Raw genomic sequence first — 18127 nt, 5'->3', positions numbered from 1 at the left:
AGGCAACGCGTGTTTCAAGGTTGCACAGGATTGGTCGCCTGATTTGCTTCCCAACATCTGTACTCATGTGCTCCGTACCGTTGAGCCCATTTGCGACAAATTTACCAAGACTGTGGCACAGTTTCGTACTGCCACGGAACAAAAAAAGAAAGGAAAAGGTGCCTTCAGCCCCTGTTACTGATCCCATTTCCGCGATCTGCAAAATCCTACTTGAAAGACAGGACCAAGCTACACCTGCACAACCTTCTGATGTCCCACTCCATAAGGTGATGCACAATTGGCGGTCCAATGTTCGTGTAGTCTTCTCAACGGGGGTCCTACAATTGACTAGCTGCATATGACTAGGCTACAGCAAATCTGAACAGGATAAATTCACAGCCCCAGCCCAATAATTCCTTATACAGTAGTTTTGGCGAAATTGCCTTCACATTTGCGAATCATAATGAGGAGTGATTCTTGGCATTCACGTCGTGTTGTTTTCCCCAGCATGGTCAGTATTAACCGTAAGTCCCGGGCGTAAACACAGCCCTGCGTAACATGCCTCGCTTTGGCTGTAGCTCTGCAGCATATTGAACTGGCCATTAATTAATACTACGCAGCACGCATTCGCGCCAATCATGGTGCCCCTTCAGGCAGCAGGGAGGCGGAGTACGAGGCCTCCACGCCCGGAGTGGGAGCATGATCCCTCGCGGTAGGGACCAGTTGATAGGCTATTGAATCTATCATGGTGCGAATTATTCAAGGGTCGATCGTGAAATATAATGGCACGCCTTTTACCTTGGTTCAAAGGACGCGCGTTCTTGCATTTCTTGTCAGCTACTAACTGCAACTGAAATGCATCCTACGGCGTTCCTGTTTCTTTCTGCGGCCGCCGGCCTTCTCGGCCCCGTTGCGGCCCAGGTGCCGACCGAGACGGAGAAGTCAACGGTGTGGCTGCCGCCGCGCTCCACCACCATCGGAGAGAACATTTACGCGTCCGTCATCACAGCGGCGCCATCCTCGACCGAGTTTTTGCTAGCGTGTACATCCGTCTTTCGATCGGCGTCGGCGTGCTCGCATTTCAACAACGTCACGTTGACGTATGGTAACAACACGATGAAGATCGGATTCAGGTGGGCATTAGACTACTTCCCTGGGATGATGGCCAGTAACCCTGAGGCTAACTTGTTTTACCAGGACCGACACTTTCGATTGTAAACGTGACTCAACAGCGACTTGTGCTGTCGCTTCCGGCAATGCCGCAGCCTCGCAGTCTACTCTCGCAAGCTCGGTGTCGGCATCGTGGTTCACTGCTATTACCATCATCGACGGCCACGACAAGCTCAGAAAAGCCAAGGCTCGCAAGACATCGACGCTTGCCGGCGCCGCACCAGCAGCGACGACTTCGGCGAACAACAACGGCATCTGCAAACGTTCAACCAAGGGTGGAAGTGGAAGTGGAAGCGGTGGTACGGACGCTGGTTCTGATGACGGTGCTGATGCTGGTTCTGGCAGCAGCAGTGCGACAAAGCCAAAAACCCATTCAGACGGCGACGCCGGTGGCTGCTCTGCCGCTAGTAGCAACTTTGGAGGGCTGTCACTGGTGATGACAGGCCTTGCAGCAGTTGTCGGTGTTGCTGTGACACTCTTCTTGTGAGATGCGACATGAACGAAAGAGATGTGGAAAAGCCCAACTGGGTTTTTGTCTCGCTCACGATTGTGGACGACAAAAACCTAAGATAAAAAGACGACCTGGCCACGACGAGACGAAAAATAATAGCAGCTCGCTGTTATTGATGGGCTCCATCCTCCCTAATCAAATCTAGGTACTCGCAAATTAGCGGTCTAATCACGGTCATCGCTTGTTTAGATGGTATTTCCGGCTAAGGTTGTGTTCACGAAATCCTTGAGCGGGCGTTATAGGCATGGTTCAACAAGCGAGTACGACAACCAAACTTCTTGTCAATATTTTTATTTTATTTTCTGTATCTAACGGGTAGTCACGTAGTGTGTGTACCCTTGAAGCTCTCCTTTGCGCCCAGATCAGGGATTTGCAAGATTCAAACAATAATGACACACATATGACAATCCTGTTGGGCCCAAAATACCACATTGTGCGCGCTCCCCACAGCGCTTAACCTCTGAAGGGGCGACGAACCGTTTCAGTGCTCCTCGGTCGCCTGGGTGGTGGTTTGACAGGCATTGGGAGGCGGCCAAGCAAGGGGGGGCAGGGGATCATGCTGCACTAGCGGCAGCTAAGCACCTAGTGTGTCTACCTTGTTTTTTTAGTGTATTGCCGTCCCGAAACTCTGTTATGATTGAGGTGAACTCGAGAGAACCCTGAACCCAACCCGAATTTACTGGCAGTAGTATAGCAGCGGGGAGTGTGTGGCAGTGTCCCCAAATAGTACGTGACTCTGGCGGTTTGTTCATTGCGCTCGGGAAGATGCGATGCCGTCCAATCAGTCGAAATGAAGTTTATGCCATGTCCAGTTGCCGAACGGGACGTGGCGTTCAAGACAATATTTGCTTGATTCAGTTGACATGGTGTCAGAGGCGACGTCAAGAAAAGTTTCGCAACTCGAGCAAAAGCAGTTGGGACGAAGTCCAAAACTCTGCCCAGCCAAACGCAGGAGACCCGAATTCTCATCATCTCTGGTCGGCGTGTTTGGGATCTTCGAGGGATCACCGATGCAAGTGAATCCACATTGCTCTCATGTCCTCGAGGCCAGCGGGCGGTGATGCCAGCCAACTTCCACCGGTCCGTCCTCTCTCCAACGACAGCAAAAAGAAGGGCATGACAGATGTGGGCACGGACAAAGCTCATGCCGTTCCAATATTTGCCTTCCCAACGTCTGAAGGTTAAGCTTGGCAGTATGATACAGGGGTCGTGAAACCCCCCTGGGAGGGGTGGGGAATCTCGGAGCTTTCCCGCCAAAGCAGTCAGCCAACAGGCACTCTGCCGCCAGTGGGCATCTGTAAAGTCATTCTTCAATAGGCACAGTAACCGATCAGATACCCAAAAGAGGGAAAGGGAGAAGGAGAATACATGACTATCTATTGAGTACCTTTGACGGAATTACGAATTACAGTCTGTCTTGGTTTAGGCTCTGGCTTACCGAGACCTCCTTGCCATGACCCTAGTAACGCTATCTTAGTCTCCTTCAACTCCGTCTCAACCCCGGGCCCATCTTCATGTTTGTTGCCTTGCCCGTTGCGGCCACTGGCCAACCCCTTTGGAACTCCTCGGAGCCTCGCGAGCCTCAAAGGTGTAACGACAGGCGCTCAGTCAGGGTATTCCCTGTCGCGCAAGCCAGATCTGAACATAAGCTGGCTTCCTGATCGGGCTTAGCAGACGCAGCCGCAACGTCTTGGCAGCTTCATCGGCCCTCCATGCGTCACGAACTTCAGACTTCTTCGAGGCTGGCAGGCGGGCTCGACATGAGATGCTCGTGACGCTGCCGTCTCAATCGCCCTGCCGAACCCTGCCATCCCATGTTCGATCAATGGTTTGACTGATGCAGTTGGGGGCCGCTGCGACTGTGCCACCGCAACGTCTGTGCATTTCCTGGCCTCGAGGGGTAACAATACACGAACGATGTGAATATCCGAAAACGAGGATTATAGCAAAGGTGGGAATTTTGGGGAGGCAAACATCCAATGATCCGATCCTACCTTGTAACTTAGCGCCGTTCACATAATGTGAACGGACAGAGAGATCGTCTGAAAAAAAAATCTTGTATAAAGATCAGCTCGATCTTCCTCTTGGTGTCGTCTCTTTCTTCTTGTCTCATCACGCTCTACAATCATTACAACCTTGTTCGTCTTTTTCTTCTCTTCATTCTACAACAGCTGTGCTGTCTTCAATCTCTTCCTAACGCACTTGATCATTCATTCTATTCTTCCGGGTCCGTGTCCCTCTTTCCGTCTCATCTCAATACCATCCAACATTTTTTAAACGTCAACTTTCGACCCACCTCAAACCATTCAAAATGAAGTTCTCTCTCCTCACCATCGGCTTCGCTGCCTTCGCCGCTGCCGCCCCTCTCGCTGCTCGCCAGAACAACGTCTTCTCCACCCAGACCTTCAACGACCTCTCCATCAGCGGCGGTACCGCCGGCACTGCCAAGCAGGAGGCCCTCGACAAGCTCTCTGGTCTTCCCACTGACCTGAGCTCTGTCAGCAAGGCTGATCTGGACTTCCTCAACAGCGTCAACCAGATCGCCAACAAGGCTGAGAAGGAGGCCTTCAACCCCGCCATTGAGGCTGCCACCGGCGAGGAGGCTGATGCCCTTCAGGTATGTCACTTTATCTAGTTCCACATCAAGAGCACAGACTGACCAGGCACGATCAAAAACAGCGCGGAAAGATCAAGAACAAGGTCCTCAAGCTTACCGCTACCATGATGAAGCTGCAGGCTCAGCAGGCCCAGGGCCAGGACGTCGCCGCCAAGATGGCTGAGGAGCAGAAGAAGCTTGACAACAACATCAAGCAGGACGAGGCCGAGGCCGGTAACGCCTCTACCGCTCTGGACTTTGAGGCCTCCACCGCATAATCGACTTAATGAAGAGAAGGTTGGGAAACCGGGCGTGAATAAAAACACGTGACCGGTTGATGAAAATGAGGATGGGAATGAGAGACATCGGTCATGAGAAACTCACGAGACGAAAAAGGCGCTGTGTGCCGGACTCGGATGATTCGATCAAGTGCTGGCCATTTTAATGTTATTGGATTGTATGGATACTAGTTGGTACGTTCTAATAACTATAAAAAAAGAGATTAAAAAACCTTTTATAATCTGGGGTCCTTCCTTTTTCGCGTCAGGGCGGATCTCAGGGGGCATCACCTTGGGAATTACTTTGGTGCCTTTTCTTCTGCCAAAGCTGTCCATCTCTTCTTCAGAACATGGACTGAGCTCTTTGGTCGCCTGTCTCGTGTGAACACACCCTTTTTGTTTCCGTCTACCCGGTGTATGCCAGAGGTAGTATGAAAATCGGCAAAATTCCAAACGTGCTCCCCTACTACACTATCAACCCGATCAAAAACGCGGTGAAACATTTCTAGAAACTTTGCCTGGTACTCCTCGCTCCAAGGCAGATCAGTGACAGAATGCAATCCAGCCAGACTCTCAGCGCCGTACTCCGTCATGATGATGGGCTTGCCGAACTTGGCCTGCCACCCCAGTAAATCATCTTCAAGCGACTTTTCTGCAGCTTCCAGGTCCCCGGTCTGCGTATACCACCCGTAATACCGGTTCAAACAGATGACGTCGAACAAGTCCGTCAGTATGTCCGTATCGAACGTACTAAAACTCATATTCGCGAAACAAACCGGTCTCGTTGGGTCCAGCGCCCGTGTCAATGAGACCAATGGCTCGAAATACCCTCTCGCCGCAGGTTCACTCGAAGCTGGTTCGTTCGCAATCGTCCACATCACAACAGACGGGTGGTTCTTGTCACGAGCCACGAGCTCTCGGATAGCCTGTGCATGTGTTTCTCGCGTCTCGTCATTGCAAGCTTCGGGACAGAATGTGGGCGGCGGTTTAAGGCCGAACATGCCTGCGATGATTCCCAGATTCAAACCTACGGCGGGAGTCTCGTTGATGACGACGATCCCGTGCCGATCAGCGTATTCGAGAACTTCCTCCGCGTAAGGGTAGTGAGCCGTCCGGAAGGAGTTGGCGCCCATCCAGGACATGAGGTTGAAATCGTGTATCATGTATGCCGGGTCGAAGCCTTTGCCGCGAATAGGGGTGTCCTCGTGCTTGCCGAAGCCGGTGAAGTAGAAAGGCTCGCCGTTGATGAGAAAGCGGTTCCTTTCGACTTTGACCGAGCGCACACCCACCGCTAGTTCATAGGTGTCGAGTGCCTCGTTTGTTCCGTTTTCTGGCAGAATTTCTGCTTTAAGTTGGTAAAGATATGCCGCTCCGGGTTGCCAGAGGTGTACAGACTCGATTCTAATCTGTCCTCGGCTTTTGATCGCAGAACCAACGACAGCCCCATTTTCGTCTCTGAGAGACACTTTAATCCGAGTTTCTTCAATAGGCTGCGATGTTTCAATCACATATTCCACGATACCCGTACCATCATCGACAGTCGTCACAACAGTCATGTCGCTGACAGAGACAGGCGGGACCGCGCAAAGCCATGCCGACCGCGCAATGCCGGCATAATTGAAAAAGTCATGCTGGTAATGCTGTTTCCGTTTTCCACTGGCGAGCGTTTCAACCCTGCCAGGAGGGATCGTTTGGAAGGTCAGTTCGTTGCTCACACCTACCGTGAGGCGGAAACTCTGTCCTGGTTTCACCAGGTCTGTAATGTTGGCCTCGAATGGAGTATATCCGCCAGAATGTTCTGCCACGAGCTTTTCGTCGACGTAGATCCGTCCATGGTGTGTCACGGAATCGAACCGCAAGAAGTACCGCTGACCGACCCAGCTTCGAGGGACAGTCACTTGCTTCTGGTAATATACCCATCCTACATGATCGCGAATTTTTTGATCGACGAATATGTCGTTGTAACTGGCAGGCACAGGCACCTGGAGCGTTGGCGGGATCAGTTTGTTCCAAGGTGCTGTTTCTTCATCATTGGATGAATAGTGTACAGCAAAATTCCAGATGCCGTCCAAAGAGACGAGCTCTCGAGTGAAATTGGATTGCGGCTTGAGCATGGCTGGCAGTAGGGGCTAAATAATTATGGTTCGGTGTTCAATTGATCGATAAGTTACGTGCTACGTGGGTCGTTGTTGAGATAGAACGTCGATATCGCAACTGTTTCCGCACTATAGATTTGTTTATAGATGTTTGGGTTGTTTGTTCAACGTCGGAACAGCCGCGCCAGCACCGGCCGGTGCAGGCGCCGACTACCGTCCACAAGTACCGGCTTTTCCGTTCCGCATTATCCTCCACCTCGGCACCCCACCTCGTCCATACTACCACCTGTGCCGCAACAATGCATCAAGGCACCAAAGAGGCAGGATCGACGGCTTGTTTCACGATCACGATGTGATACAAGCATCTTTCGTGATTCTCACGTGATTGAAGATTTGCGCAAATAAAACACATGTTGAGTTCATTTCAAGCCCTTGATCGATTTACGGTTTCTAGAAAATTGCGACTTTCGACGTTAACGAATAGGCAACCCGTTCAAGTCGTAGAGCGCGGCGCTGGCGGCTACCAAACGCCGTGTCACTATACTGGGGGATTGTAGGCATGTCGATCGGAATTTCCGGGCCCGGGCGGGCAGCGGGTGTCCGTTTGATAAATTACCGAAGTAGAGTTTGGGCGCGCGCAGCATCTGACGCAGGAGAATCCCACGGGTTTAATATTCGCGGCTGTCCTATTAGGCTTCTGACCTTCGTTGGCTGACCTGTATGTGTTGATTAGCCCAAACTTAGAGTGAAAAGGTTTTGGCCGGAAAGCCAAAGGTGCGGTATGAAGTTCCACGCACTTTTGTCTGTATACAAGATCAGATGATGATCGTTTCAATTCAGAGCATAAAGTGTTCAGTAAACATCTGTGAGCAGAAGACTTTAGGTTATATCCCCTCTCTTATAAGTCTGGCCCAACAAGGGAATCACAATTGTCACTGGGTCCATGTGTTTCGCTGTCCAAGTCTTTGGTTGTTTGGAGCATTTCAACATTTCGTGTTCGATTGGCTAATCGACTCCAACGACAGCGCAAAGCACTTTACCGTGCCAATTAAAATGACGCAAGTAGGACGCTGGAAACAGACCTCACTCTTTAGGCCAGGGCATCTTATGTCTCTGAGTAAAGTAGTGTTCTCCAACTTGTTGGCCGCCTTATACAACTGAACTTCCGATGCGGGCTACGCCTCTAGAATCGAAGCTCAAGGAAGGGTCCTCAACACTCCCCATCTTCTTCAGGCACAAAAATAGCTTGCATCATTTCTGACGCGTGAAACCTGCTCCTGTCAGGCATCATCCGTACTGGGGTGGAAATTACGCAACCCTTGACAAAGAGCCTCGGTTACAAGAGAGCGGATCTGGACCCACCCACTAGGAGCTTATTTGTAACTATTCGCTCTCTCTCTGGCCAGGAAAAAAAACCGCACCCATTTTCGAGGTCGGTAGTTATGGCTCCTAGACTAGGGTTACAATGGCCGCACAACCGATGAAGTGGAATCAACGGGTTGATAGAGCCCCATGCTGGCCTCGACGTCAACAACAACATGCACAGCTCACAGCGAGCTCATCCCCGATGGCACAATTGGCTAGCGCGTCAGACTGTTAATCTGGAGGTTGGTGGTTCGAGCCCACCTCGGGGAGTTCAAGTGGTTAAATTCCACAGCTGTTGAATCAACTTTTGTTTTTGAAAGGCCCGGTACCAAGGTGGAAATCGTTATCAAATAGAACAGCCGTCTTTTGGTGGTTTATCATCACGGCCGCGTCATGTCCTTCCGCTGGGTATCTAACCTGTTAATTTTAAATGTCTTTCTTTTGGGCTTTGCATTCCTCTTTTTTGTCCAATAGTGCTTCTTTACGGAGTCACTGCAACGTCGAATCCCAAAAATGGTATCGAACGATGATTACGTGGGTGTCATGATCTTTTCTCACAAACAGTGCCTTGAGTTGGACTGCATACTGGTGGTACAGTATGACTCCAAACTGACCGCCTCTTTGCTTTTTTGCTCACTTGACACTGTTCGTGTGGTTGTTAATATAGATTCAAATGAGGATTTTCTTGGCCGAAATCGGACTAGGGGATATTTGATTGGGCCAATGCTTGACGAAACAGCAAATATTTCTCATGGGCACTGACTGGCACATGTCCTCGGGAGAAACCCACCACATTCCAGTGGGTGTCAGGAATGACAGTTTAGTCTTGTCGAGTACTGTTGATTGGCCCAGACTCTGGCACTAAGTGCCGGTCTTAAACTGTTGGGGTCAGTCCGGTCCTCAGCCGCGTTCCCGCGACTCCTCTACCCCAAACTAAACATTAGTTAGCCCGACGGCATCCAATGGCATTAAGATCACGCCGTCCGCGGCCGCTTTGATGAGTTTATTTTGCTTCGACATAATGAATGCCAAGTGGTCACTGTTTAAAAAAGCCTGCCTGGGAATAGGCGGGGCATCGCGGGTCTGTGGTCCGTCTACGGGGGCTACCCATACTCCCATCAATCTCTTGCCACGACTTGATTGCCGCGTCCGGTAAGACGTTCGTCCTGGCTCCATCTGATAGCGTCGTCGCATATCGACCTTTGGTGGAGTTTCCCAAGCACATGGACGTCGGCTGCCCGCGGACAAACGCCACATTCAGCCCCACGCCGCCCCCGGGGGACCTCTTAAGTAGAAGGCAAATAGGATTACGGACGAATGGCCTGGCCCGAGTCCCCGACTTTATCTTTCATGTTCGAGAATATATATAACAGTCGTTCTGCCGGCCACGGATGTGTCTCCCGTGAACCTTACTCTGACGTCATCCCCATTGGCAAAAGTTCACCATGTTGGGTGCACTTTTACCTGGACGCTCTCTGAGCGATGCAGTAGCTACCAATTCAAACCCCTTGAACAACACATATCTTCTTCTTCCCATTGCGGTCACCTTTCTGTTTTACGTTCTCTACAGATGGGCTCTTCCCAAGCCCATATCCGACATTCCTCACAATGCGAGTGCTACGAAGAATCTTCTTGGAGATGTTCCATCGCTGCTAGAGGGCATGAAACGGACTGGTGAATTCCACCTTTGGATGCTGGAACAGGCCGCCAAGTATCGCTCGCCTCTGTTCCAAGTTTTCATCCGCCCTCTGGGCAAGCCGACCCTGGTGCTCTGTGACTTTAGAGAAGCACAGGACATTCTCATGAGACGGAAAGATTTCGATCGGTCTCGCGGCACTGCTGATCTTCTCGAGGGCGTCGGTCCAAACCACCATATTCACATGAAAACGGACGCAGAATGGAAGCGCCATCGGAGGCTTTTGCAGGATTTGATGTCTCCCGGCTTTCTGAACGAGGTCGCTGGCCCTGCGGTATACGCTGGCGTGCTCAAATTGATCGACCTCTGGAATGGCAAGACTCGATTGGCTGACGGTCGCCCTTTCCATGCCGAGTCGGATATTTACTACGGTGCTTTGGATGCTGTGATGGCTTTCACTTTCGGCGAAAACTTCCCCAACAGCGCGATCCGCCCGACAGCTGACGCAGTCAGGAACCTCAAAGAAGAGGACATTGACCGCCTTCGGGGTGCTTCGTCAACGGACCGTAACGGCCTTCTGAAGTTCCCTGTGGGAGAGTGTGATGAAAAGCTCACTGCGACACTGGTAGTTGCTGGATCGATCGAACACCTTATTGGATCCCCTATTCCTAGGATTAAATGGTGGTTCGTTGAGAGGAGAGCGGACGTTAGCCGAGCCATCAGCATCAAGAAAGAGTATGTCCGCGAAGAAATCTCCAAGGCAATTCAACGTCTGAAGGAAAACGGTCACGAGGAGACAAAAGTTCTGTCTGCTGTCGAGCTGGTTGTTCTCAGGGAGAAGAAGCTCGCCGAGAATGAAGGTAGGCAGCCCGGTTTCTTCAGCCCTACAATGATCGATGAGGTAAGTGATTCCTGGTTTTCCTCCGACAGCTTCTATCGAAACTCATACCGCTGCAGGTCTTTGGTGTTGTCGTTGCAGGCCACGATACGACTAGCACAACTATGTGCTGGGGAGTAAAACTTCTGGCAGACAACCCTAGAGTGCAGACAAAGTTACGAGAGGAGCTCCGAGCCGGGTTCGCGGACGCCGCGGCCGAAGGTCGAAGCCCTACCATCCACGAGATTACCAGTACCAAAATTCATTACTTGGATGCCGCCATGGAGGAGATTCTGCGTTGCGGTGGAGCTGCTGCTCTCATCGACCGAGAAGCCACATGCGACACTGAGCTTCTTGGTCATCATATCCCCAAGGGCACAGTTGTCATGCTGCTTGGTCGCGGACCTAGTATGATGAAGCCTGCATTCGATGTCGATGAGTCCAAGCGCAGCAAAAGCAGTCTCGCGGCAAAGGCCCGGGTCTGGGATGATGATGATATTAGTGAATTCAAGCCCGAGCGCTGGTTCATTGGCAACGAGGGAGAGGCATCATACGAGTTCGACCAGCAGGCGGGTCCTCAGTTGGCGTTTGGTTTGGGTACTCGGGGTTGTTTCGGAAGGAGGCTTGCTTACCTGGAGCTGAGGATCTTGGTTACGCTGATTGCGTGGAACTTTGAGCTGCTGCCTTGCCCAAAGGAGTTGTCTGGATACGGCGCCAAGGAAGGTCTTACGTATAAGCCTAAAGACTGCTATGTTCGCCTGCGCGCGGCCGAGAAATAGTAGGCCTGGCATCATCATCGGCGTTTTGGATTGCACCCATGAGCATTTGCATCATTTACTAGCATTTACTTATGCTGTCTTAGTATCAAGTCATCTCCATATACCACCTACCAAATCTCTGGCAGAGGATGTTCTCTTCTACGATTGCTTCTCAGACTGTGAATGCCATGGCCCGTAGCACAACTGTGGCGGCAAACGGCAAGCTGAATACCAATTATTACCTTGAAGTTGAACGTGATCACTTCTATTGCTGGCCTGTAGACTGAATGGCTATGAAACCATTGGCCAACGACAGCTTCCTTAACATGAATCATAATTTGCCTCGGGGTGGCCGACATTTCTATTCCAGCGAGTAATGTCTTTGATAAGGTTATTCATGTCCTGTGTTATGCTGGGGGACGGTGATGGTATATCGAAAATAATCAAACCAAGTGAAAGAAATTCGTAAACATCTTCAGAATGATAGCTCGTTTTGAACCAGTTATTACCACAAGACTCATGTCAGCTTTGTGATGCTTTAGACGAGGCGTGTGGCCTTACGCCATGTTTTTGACATTTGATCCGATTGGTATTGACCCAGTCGTCACGAAGGGAAGGCAAAACATCATATGATCAGATATTCAACGGCGAGCTGCAAACAAATATGAGTGCCTAGGAATTCAAACCGGCTTAGTGGACTTAGGCCGATGTTTAAGATTCTAGCTTTTCCACACTAGTGATTGTGTGTTTCACAGGACTGTTCTTCAGGTTGTACGGCTTCAATCACGGCCAATCAACAGACTAGCATATTTGTCAGTTACTGACATGTTTGACGTGGCGTCGAATGTTCCAGCGGAATGTTGCAAGAACAGTTACACAACAACTCTTCAGGCCGGCCCCGGGGGTTGCTCCATCGCCGATGAGGGTAGGGAGGAATGATACTTCTCCGGATGTGCGCGGCAAACTCCCGGAAATTTCACCCGCCAAGTCCCCGCAGGACCATGTTTTGTCACTGGAATGAATGAACAGTTTGCAGACAAACAGTCAAGGCTATTCGAACCAAGCCGTTAGATTCAGGCAAGACGTATCAAGTGGCTTACATGATAACGAATTGGCAGCTGAAAACAATTGTGGCGACCTGGCCATGGACATTGATGAGGATGGAGTAATATGTGCGCTTACTTACTGGTGGTCCAGGTCTCCTCAAAGACGCCGTCGACATCAAATGTACATTTCCAATCGACGAGGATCAACAGGGTGGAGCATACAAGACATTTCGAGCCGGCTAGCTGCTTCTTTTGTTTTTGTTAGATTCTTTAGAGAAGCATCAAATTAAACAACATCGGTTTCATAAACAGTAGGAAAGGATCACGACCGAGGAAGAGTATTTTAAAGAGGACATTGCCCCTTCCCTGTCCCATCCATTACACCCGACCAAACTCCAACACATCAGACATTTCCAGAACACACACTCCCTAAAAGACCTTTTGCAATCAAATTGGCAGTATGAGGACTTCATCCGCGCGCGCCGCCATCCTTGGGCTTCCGGCAGCTGTAGCAGCCGTCTGCGCCAACAACTGCGGCCGTGCCGTTGCTGGCGAAGCTAGAGACAACCCGCCTTTCATTATTCGTGAGGCCCAGTGCTCTGCCTTCGTTACAAGTACCGCCACATTTACACCCGAGTAAGTCGACTTTTACTCGCTGAATGTCTTAACCCAGGCCTGAATAATTTCACTAACAACACCTCCAGGGCGGTAACTGTCACCATTGACCCTGTCCCTACTTTCGCGACTGAGTGCGATGGCATCACCGAGTATTGGTCAGCATGCCAGTGCTTTACCGGTGTTGCCCCGACCGTCGTCACCCTTACAGTTCCGACGCCCACGGTTTACGTGACAGCAACTGTCAATGTACCTCCTGGCCCGATTGCCAGCTCTTAGATTCCTGACGACTTGCCAGTTTGTTTGTTGTTTCGTTCAATATCACCCTCAATCAAAGCTTTGAATCTCGTTCGCAAGGTTACCTACCTTCTGTAGGGAGCTCGCTGTGGAACCTCGTTTACCCTCGACCCCTTTGACTTACCCACTTTCCGCAACTTTGTTCAACACTTGCGTTAAGAAATTGGTCTTCTGCAACAAGTTCTACACTTTCCCGTGTCTCGTTTCAGCTACGAGTTTTCTTCGACGTGCTTTTCGGGTATCATCTTTCTCTAAAGCACGCATCGAGCACCGCCTATCAAGTAAACGGTTTTGCTGGGTGTTTGGCACGATGATCGAGGACAAACTCCGTCGGAGCAGCTGGGGCACTTTTCTTCAACCCTTTTTGTTTGATGCTACCCGTTGGTTCAGAATGTTGGTATTTGGCTTCTGATGCGTTAGGTTGATGGACTGGATTTATCCATCAGCATCATACAGAGGAAGATATTGATCACAGGAACAATATACTAATTGGCGGTGTTGGCATGCTAAATTCGAATACCCATGTGTCTCTACCGTGATTCTCAGGCAACCTGTTGTCAGGAAGCGATCCGCGTACGGCGCCGGGGCCTACTTTCGGTATTAGTGGGGCAGGGAGTAAAAAGGAGATATTAGGGTTATAAGCGCGGGCGCCGCGAGTCGGCGGCGCACAAGCTGGGCACAAAAAGGGGAGTCGAGGGATGTAAGAGGGGGGGCAGATTTCAGCGTTAGCACCTACCTAGACCTACCTTAGCAATATAGTCCTATCGTCCTTACTCCGTCTATTCTATTATTAATAGTCTGAAATCTCGAACCTTAAGGGAGACGGACTATTAAGCGATATAGCGGCTAATACCCGACGAGTCAACCGCGATAGCGCTTTGCTAGAGTAGCAAACGCAGACCTAACTACTTGCGTCTGACGCAGGGTTTGGATAACCCGATAACAGCCAGGCTACGCCCTCGCGTACACGAACGGCGAGCAAGCGGCTAGCCCTCCTAGAGCAACAAGAGAAGGAACTCGAGGAGGAACTTGCCGTCGCAAGGCAGGAGGCGCGGATTCGAAGCAAACTAGCTAAGCTAGCACGCCTCCGAGGTAGCGACGGAGGAGATTCCGCGCCGTCGAGACAGGGCCCCTCGCCGGCAGGGGAGCTAAAGACCTAACCCGGACTCGTACTATTACTAGCTAGCTCCGTAAGTAAATAGCTAGAAAGCATCGTAAGTAATAATACCTCGCGGCTATATCAGCCCCCGGCATTACTAACCCTAGAGTATTACGAAAAGGCTTACCGAGAATTATAAACCTTCTTATTCGATTACTATATACGTTTCGACTTATAAGTAACCTAGATATTAAGCGATAGCGATAAAGTAGCGTTCGCGATAGGTTGCTTTAAAGGCTAAGCAAAAATAGTATAGATATACTACTTTAAGGAGAAATAGTAAAACCTTTTCTTCTAAGTCTTGTTAATTATATAGAAAGAGTTTGAAGATTATCTTAAGGCGGAAGTAGTAAACCTAGGTAGCTACTTTATTAATACTATATTATAGCTTAACCGGAGCTACTAACGACTAGACTAGACGGTCGATTAATTTATAGCTATTTATAACGCTTTTAAACTTAAACTATTATATATGCTTTCGGAGGAATAACAAGTCTCCTCCCTCCTAAATAAGTTGCTATTAAGCACCTACGTAGCGATTACCTTATAGCTATTCTTCTCCTAGACGTAGGCGGAACTAATTATGCTAGCATGCCGGATCGAATAGGCAGGCCGCGATAGTCAGACTTCCTAGGCATTATAACCGCCTTACCGATAACTATAGCATGCTAAACTAGCTATATAGCTAGCAAACAAAGCCCTTAAGCTTCTTACTAAGGTAGAAGGCATAGCGATTAAGAAGGAGCCGCGGGGGGCGATTAAATGCTATAACTACGGGGAGGAAGGCTATATAGCCTTACGATATCCTAGACCCTTATAAAAACGAAGATCCTGCTATAGGTACGGCTAGACAGGTTACCTCGTAAAGCAGTATAGTTTAAGGAAATATTACTAGTATAGGAAGGCTAAGTACTTTCGGAGGTATTGCCTTAAGCTCTTAATAACGTCCCCGAACGGTATCTTAGTAGCCGTAGCAAGGGAGTAGGGGGTAAGTTAAAAGCGCTGCTTAGAGATCAGACTATAGCTATGCTTAGGCGGCTATTAGCAACCTAAGAAAGCGTTAGTAGACTTAAGGTCGGAAGCAAACCTAATTAGTACGAGTTACTTCTAAGTATATAAATCGTAACTACGTATCTACCCTAGCCTCTCGATCGTTAACGTTAATAGCAAGCTAATTCCGATATATAAAAGCTACTATGTCACAGTTCTATTAGACACAACAGTAGGGATGCCACAGTTATGGGGCTGCCAGTGTGGCTGCCAGTGGGGCTGCCACACGTGGGGCGATACTGTCGCCCTAGACCGCCCTATAGGTATATTAGACCACCTGTTCGCTAGACCTAGGATAGACCTAACCTAATAGACAACAATGACTAGAACGACTTATTAACTGTGACAAGTGGTAGCACAACCTACTTTGCGATCCCTCGCGACCTCATAGTTAATTTTTCAGCATGGGCAAATAAGCTACTTTTTTCAATCCGTTGAGAAACACCAGACCGTGGCCAATCCGCCCGCACCAGGCTAATTCTGCTGCTAACGCTGCTGCTAACGCCGACGCCGCCAATATGCGCGCACCAGCTATACTATTCGCCTCCCCTCAAGACCCTACGCGAGACCATCACCCCTCGTACCGTCAACGCCGTTATCCCTCTACGCCTACGCCAGCGTGGGACCCAACGGTATGGCCGTCAATTGACGACCTCAAGGCTATCCAGACCCGCCAACAGCGCCCAGAGCCCTGCCGGAAGTGTAGCGCTAGATTCCCCAGCAAGAACGCTCTCTTCCGCCACGTCTATGCCAATAGCTGTGGAAGCCAGTTTCGCTGTCGCATCTGCTATAGCGATTTCACATCTCGCAACGCCCTATTCCGACACCTACAACAGGGCTGCCAGCCCTCAGCCTGTAGGGCTAGAATCCCACAGCAGGAGACTGCTAAGACTGCCGAGATTACTGAGACTGCCGAGACTGCCGAGACTGCCGAGACTACTGCCGAGACTACTGCCGAGACTGCCGAGACTACTGCCGAGACTACTGCCGAGACTGCCGAGACTACTGCCGAGACTACTGCCGAGACTGCCGAGACTACTGCCGAGACTGCCGGCCAGACCATAGAAGTTATAGAACGGGCTTCTGCGCCGTTTCTACAGACCCTCTTCAACGCCGCTAAGCATGCCCATATCTATACCGAAATTAGCCTCTGTATGACTATGCTACAGTCCCAACGACAACAACAGCAACTGCTTTTCCTACCAGACCCAGGGAGAAGATTCGCAGCCATAACGAACATTCAGCAACGATACGGAGTATTCTGGCCCGACGCCGACAGCAAGTACGGCAGGGAGCCTATATTCTATGACCAACAGACACTATGCTACCGAGACGTAGATCTATGGCTCTTAGCAATTGGAAGGAAAATCGTTAATCCATACGCTCGAGACGAAGTCCTCCGAGAATGGCAGAGCCTACTCAGAGGTAAAGCACTCAGCTGGTGGGAATATCACCTTAGGCCCGTGGAAAGGAACCGGTATAGGGCCCTAGGATGGTACGGCCTACAGAAGGGACTAAGTGCCCGCTTTGGGCCAACCCAACTAGTTAATTACAGCCAGCCAGCCAGCCAGCCAGACAGTTACGCCCAGCCAGACAGTTACGCCCAGCTAGTTAATTACAGCCAGCCAGCCAGCCAGCCAGACAGTTACGCCCAGCCAGACAGTTACGCCCAGCCAGTTAATTACAGCCAGCCTTAGGCATACCCCCCTATTACGCCTCGCACTAATAGAGGCCTAAGGAAGTCATGTTATTAAGCCGTTTAAAGTCATGTTTAGGCAGCCGAAACGATCGGGACGATCGTCTTTTTCGGGACGGGCACCTGTCACAGTTCTATTAGACACAACAGTAGGGATGCCACAGTTATGGGGCTGCCAGTGTGGCTGCCAGTGGGGCTGCCACACGTGGGGCGATACTGTCGCCCTAGACCGCCCTATAGGTATATTAGACCACCTGTTCGCTAGACCTAGGATAGACCTAACCTAATAGACAACAATGACTAGAACGACTTATTAACTGTGACATACTACCTCTAGATAAAAGCTAGGGATAGCAACAGAGTAGAAGAGAAGTAGCTTTACTACTTCGTAATCGCAAAGCTTATAACGCTAACTCTAATCCTCGGTATCCCGTAGCTAGAAGATTCGGACCTGATAATTAGCTAGAAGGCGAAGGCTTAGCGTTACCTTCTTTTCGAACGATACCTTAGCCTTGTCTCGACTAAGAAAGAGCTACGATAACTCGTAGTCGTAGCAATAGCATATATTATATATAGCAAGCCTATACCGACGACGCTATCGAAAAGACAAAACGATTTAGATAAAAAGTAATAGAAGGAGTTTTATAGCGAATTTAAAGATCTTTTCTTAATAGAAAAGGCTACCGAACTACTAGCCTACTCGGCTTACAAGCACCGTATTAACCTTAAAGAAGGAACTATAGCGCTATAGAGTCCTATCTACCTACTATTAGAACGAGAACTCGAGGTTTTATAAGACTATATTACGAAGGCGGAAGCATACGGATAGATTCGCCTTTTAAGTAGCCTAGCTAAGGCGCTTATTCTCTTTATACCTAAGAAGGGAGGGAAGCTACGACTTTACGTCGACTACCGCATGCTAAATAAGATCATACGCAAGGACCGTATGCTACTACCGCTTATAGGGGAGATCCTAGACTATCTATCTAGTGCGAGGG

The 18127-nt window shown here is 49.9% G+C and overlaps 6 protein-coding genes across 6 annotated transcripts; 5 read left to right on the top strand and 1 right to left on the bottom strand.

Annotated features, from left to right (window-relative positions):
• Window positions 1-834: 834 nt before the first annotated feature.
• Window positions 835-1636, top strand: CTRU02_201446 (uncharacterized protein; the record flags this gene model as incomplete). Its single annotated transcript, XM_036732550.1, has 2 exons — window positions 835-1112; window positions 1177-1636. 2 exons carry the CDS (start codon window positions 835-837, stop codon window positions 1634-1636), a joined length of 738 nt encoding a protein of 245 aa, XP_036575667.1.
• A 2335-nt stretch (window positions 1637-3971) lies between these two features.
• On the top strand, window positions 3972-4534 carry CTRU02_201445 (small secreted protein; the record flags this gene model as incomplete). Its single annotated transcript, XM_036732549.1, has 2 exons — window positions 3972-4277; window positions 4340-4534. 2 exons carry the CDS (start codon window positions 3972-3974, stop codon window positions 4532-4534), a joined length of 501 nt encoding a protein of 166 aa, XP_036575666.1.
• A 299-nt stretch (window positions 4535-4833) lies between these two features.
• CTRU02_201444 (beta-glucuronidase precursor) lies at window positions 4834-6648 on the bottom strand (the record flags this gene model as incomplete). Its single annotated transcript, XM_036732548.1, has 1 exon — window positions 4834-6648. The coding sequence occupies one exon, from the start codon at window positions 6646-6648 to the stop codon at window positions 4834-4836; it is 1815 nt and encodes a 604-aa protein (XP_036575665.1).
• A 2792-nt stretch (window positions 6649-9440) lies between these two features.
• Window positions 9441-11287, top strand: CTRU02_201443 (cytochrome p450; the record flags this gene model as incomplete). Its single annotated transcript, XM_070203860.1, has 2 exons — window positions 9441-10532; window positions 10589-11287. The coding sequence occupies 2 exons, from the start codon at window positions 9441-9443 to the stop codon at window positions 11285-11287; spliced, it is 1791 nt and encodes a 596-aa protein (XP_070062442.1).
• Window positions 11288-12772: 1485 nt separating this feature from the next.
• On the top strand, window positions 12773-13206 carry CTRU02_201442 (peptidase s8 and s53 subtilisin kexin sedolisin; the record flags this gene model as incomplete). Its single annotated transcript, XM_036732546.1, has 2 exons — window positions 12773-12948; window positions 13017-13206. 2 exons carry the CDS (start codon window positions 12773-12775, stop codon window positions 13204-13206), a joined length of 366 nt encoding a protein of 121 aa, XP_036575663.1.
• A 2745-nt stretch (window positions 13207-15951) lies between these two features.
• On the top strand, window positions 15952-17130 carry CTRU02_201441 (uncharacterized protein; the record flags this gene model as incomplete). The annotated part of the gene is made up of 1 exon (XM_036732545.2): window positions 15952-17130. One exon carries the CDS (start codon window positions 15952-15954, stop codon window positions 17128-17130), a length of 1179 nt encoding a protein of 392 aa, XP_036575662.2.
• Window positions 17131-18127: the final 997 nt, after the last annotated feature.

The sequence above is a fragment of the Colletotrichum truncatum genome (assembly GCF_014235925.2).
Source record: "Colletotrichum truncatum strain CMES1059 chromosome Unknown Contig_0001, whole genome shotgun sequence".
NCBI classification, from domain to species: domain Eukaryota; kingdom Fungi; phylum Ascomycota; class Sordariomycetes; order Glomerellales; family Glomerellaceae; genus Colletotrichum; species Colletotrichum truncatum.
This window is presented reverse-complemented; position numbering and strand designations above follow the sequence as displayed.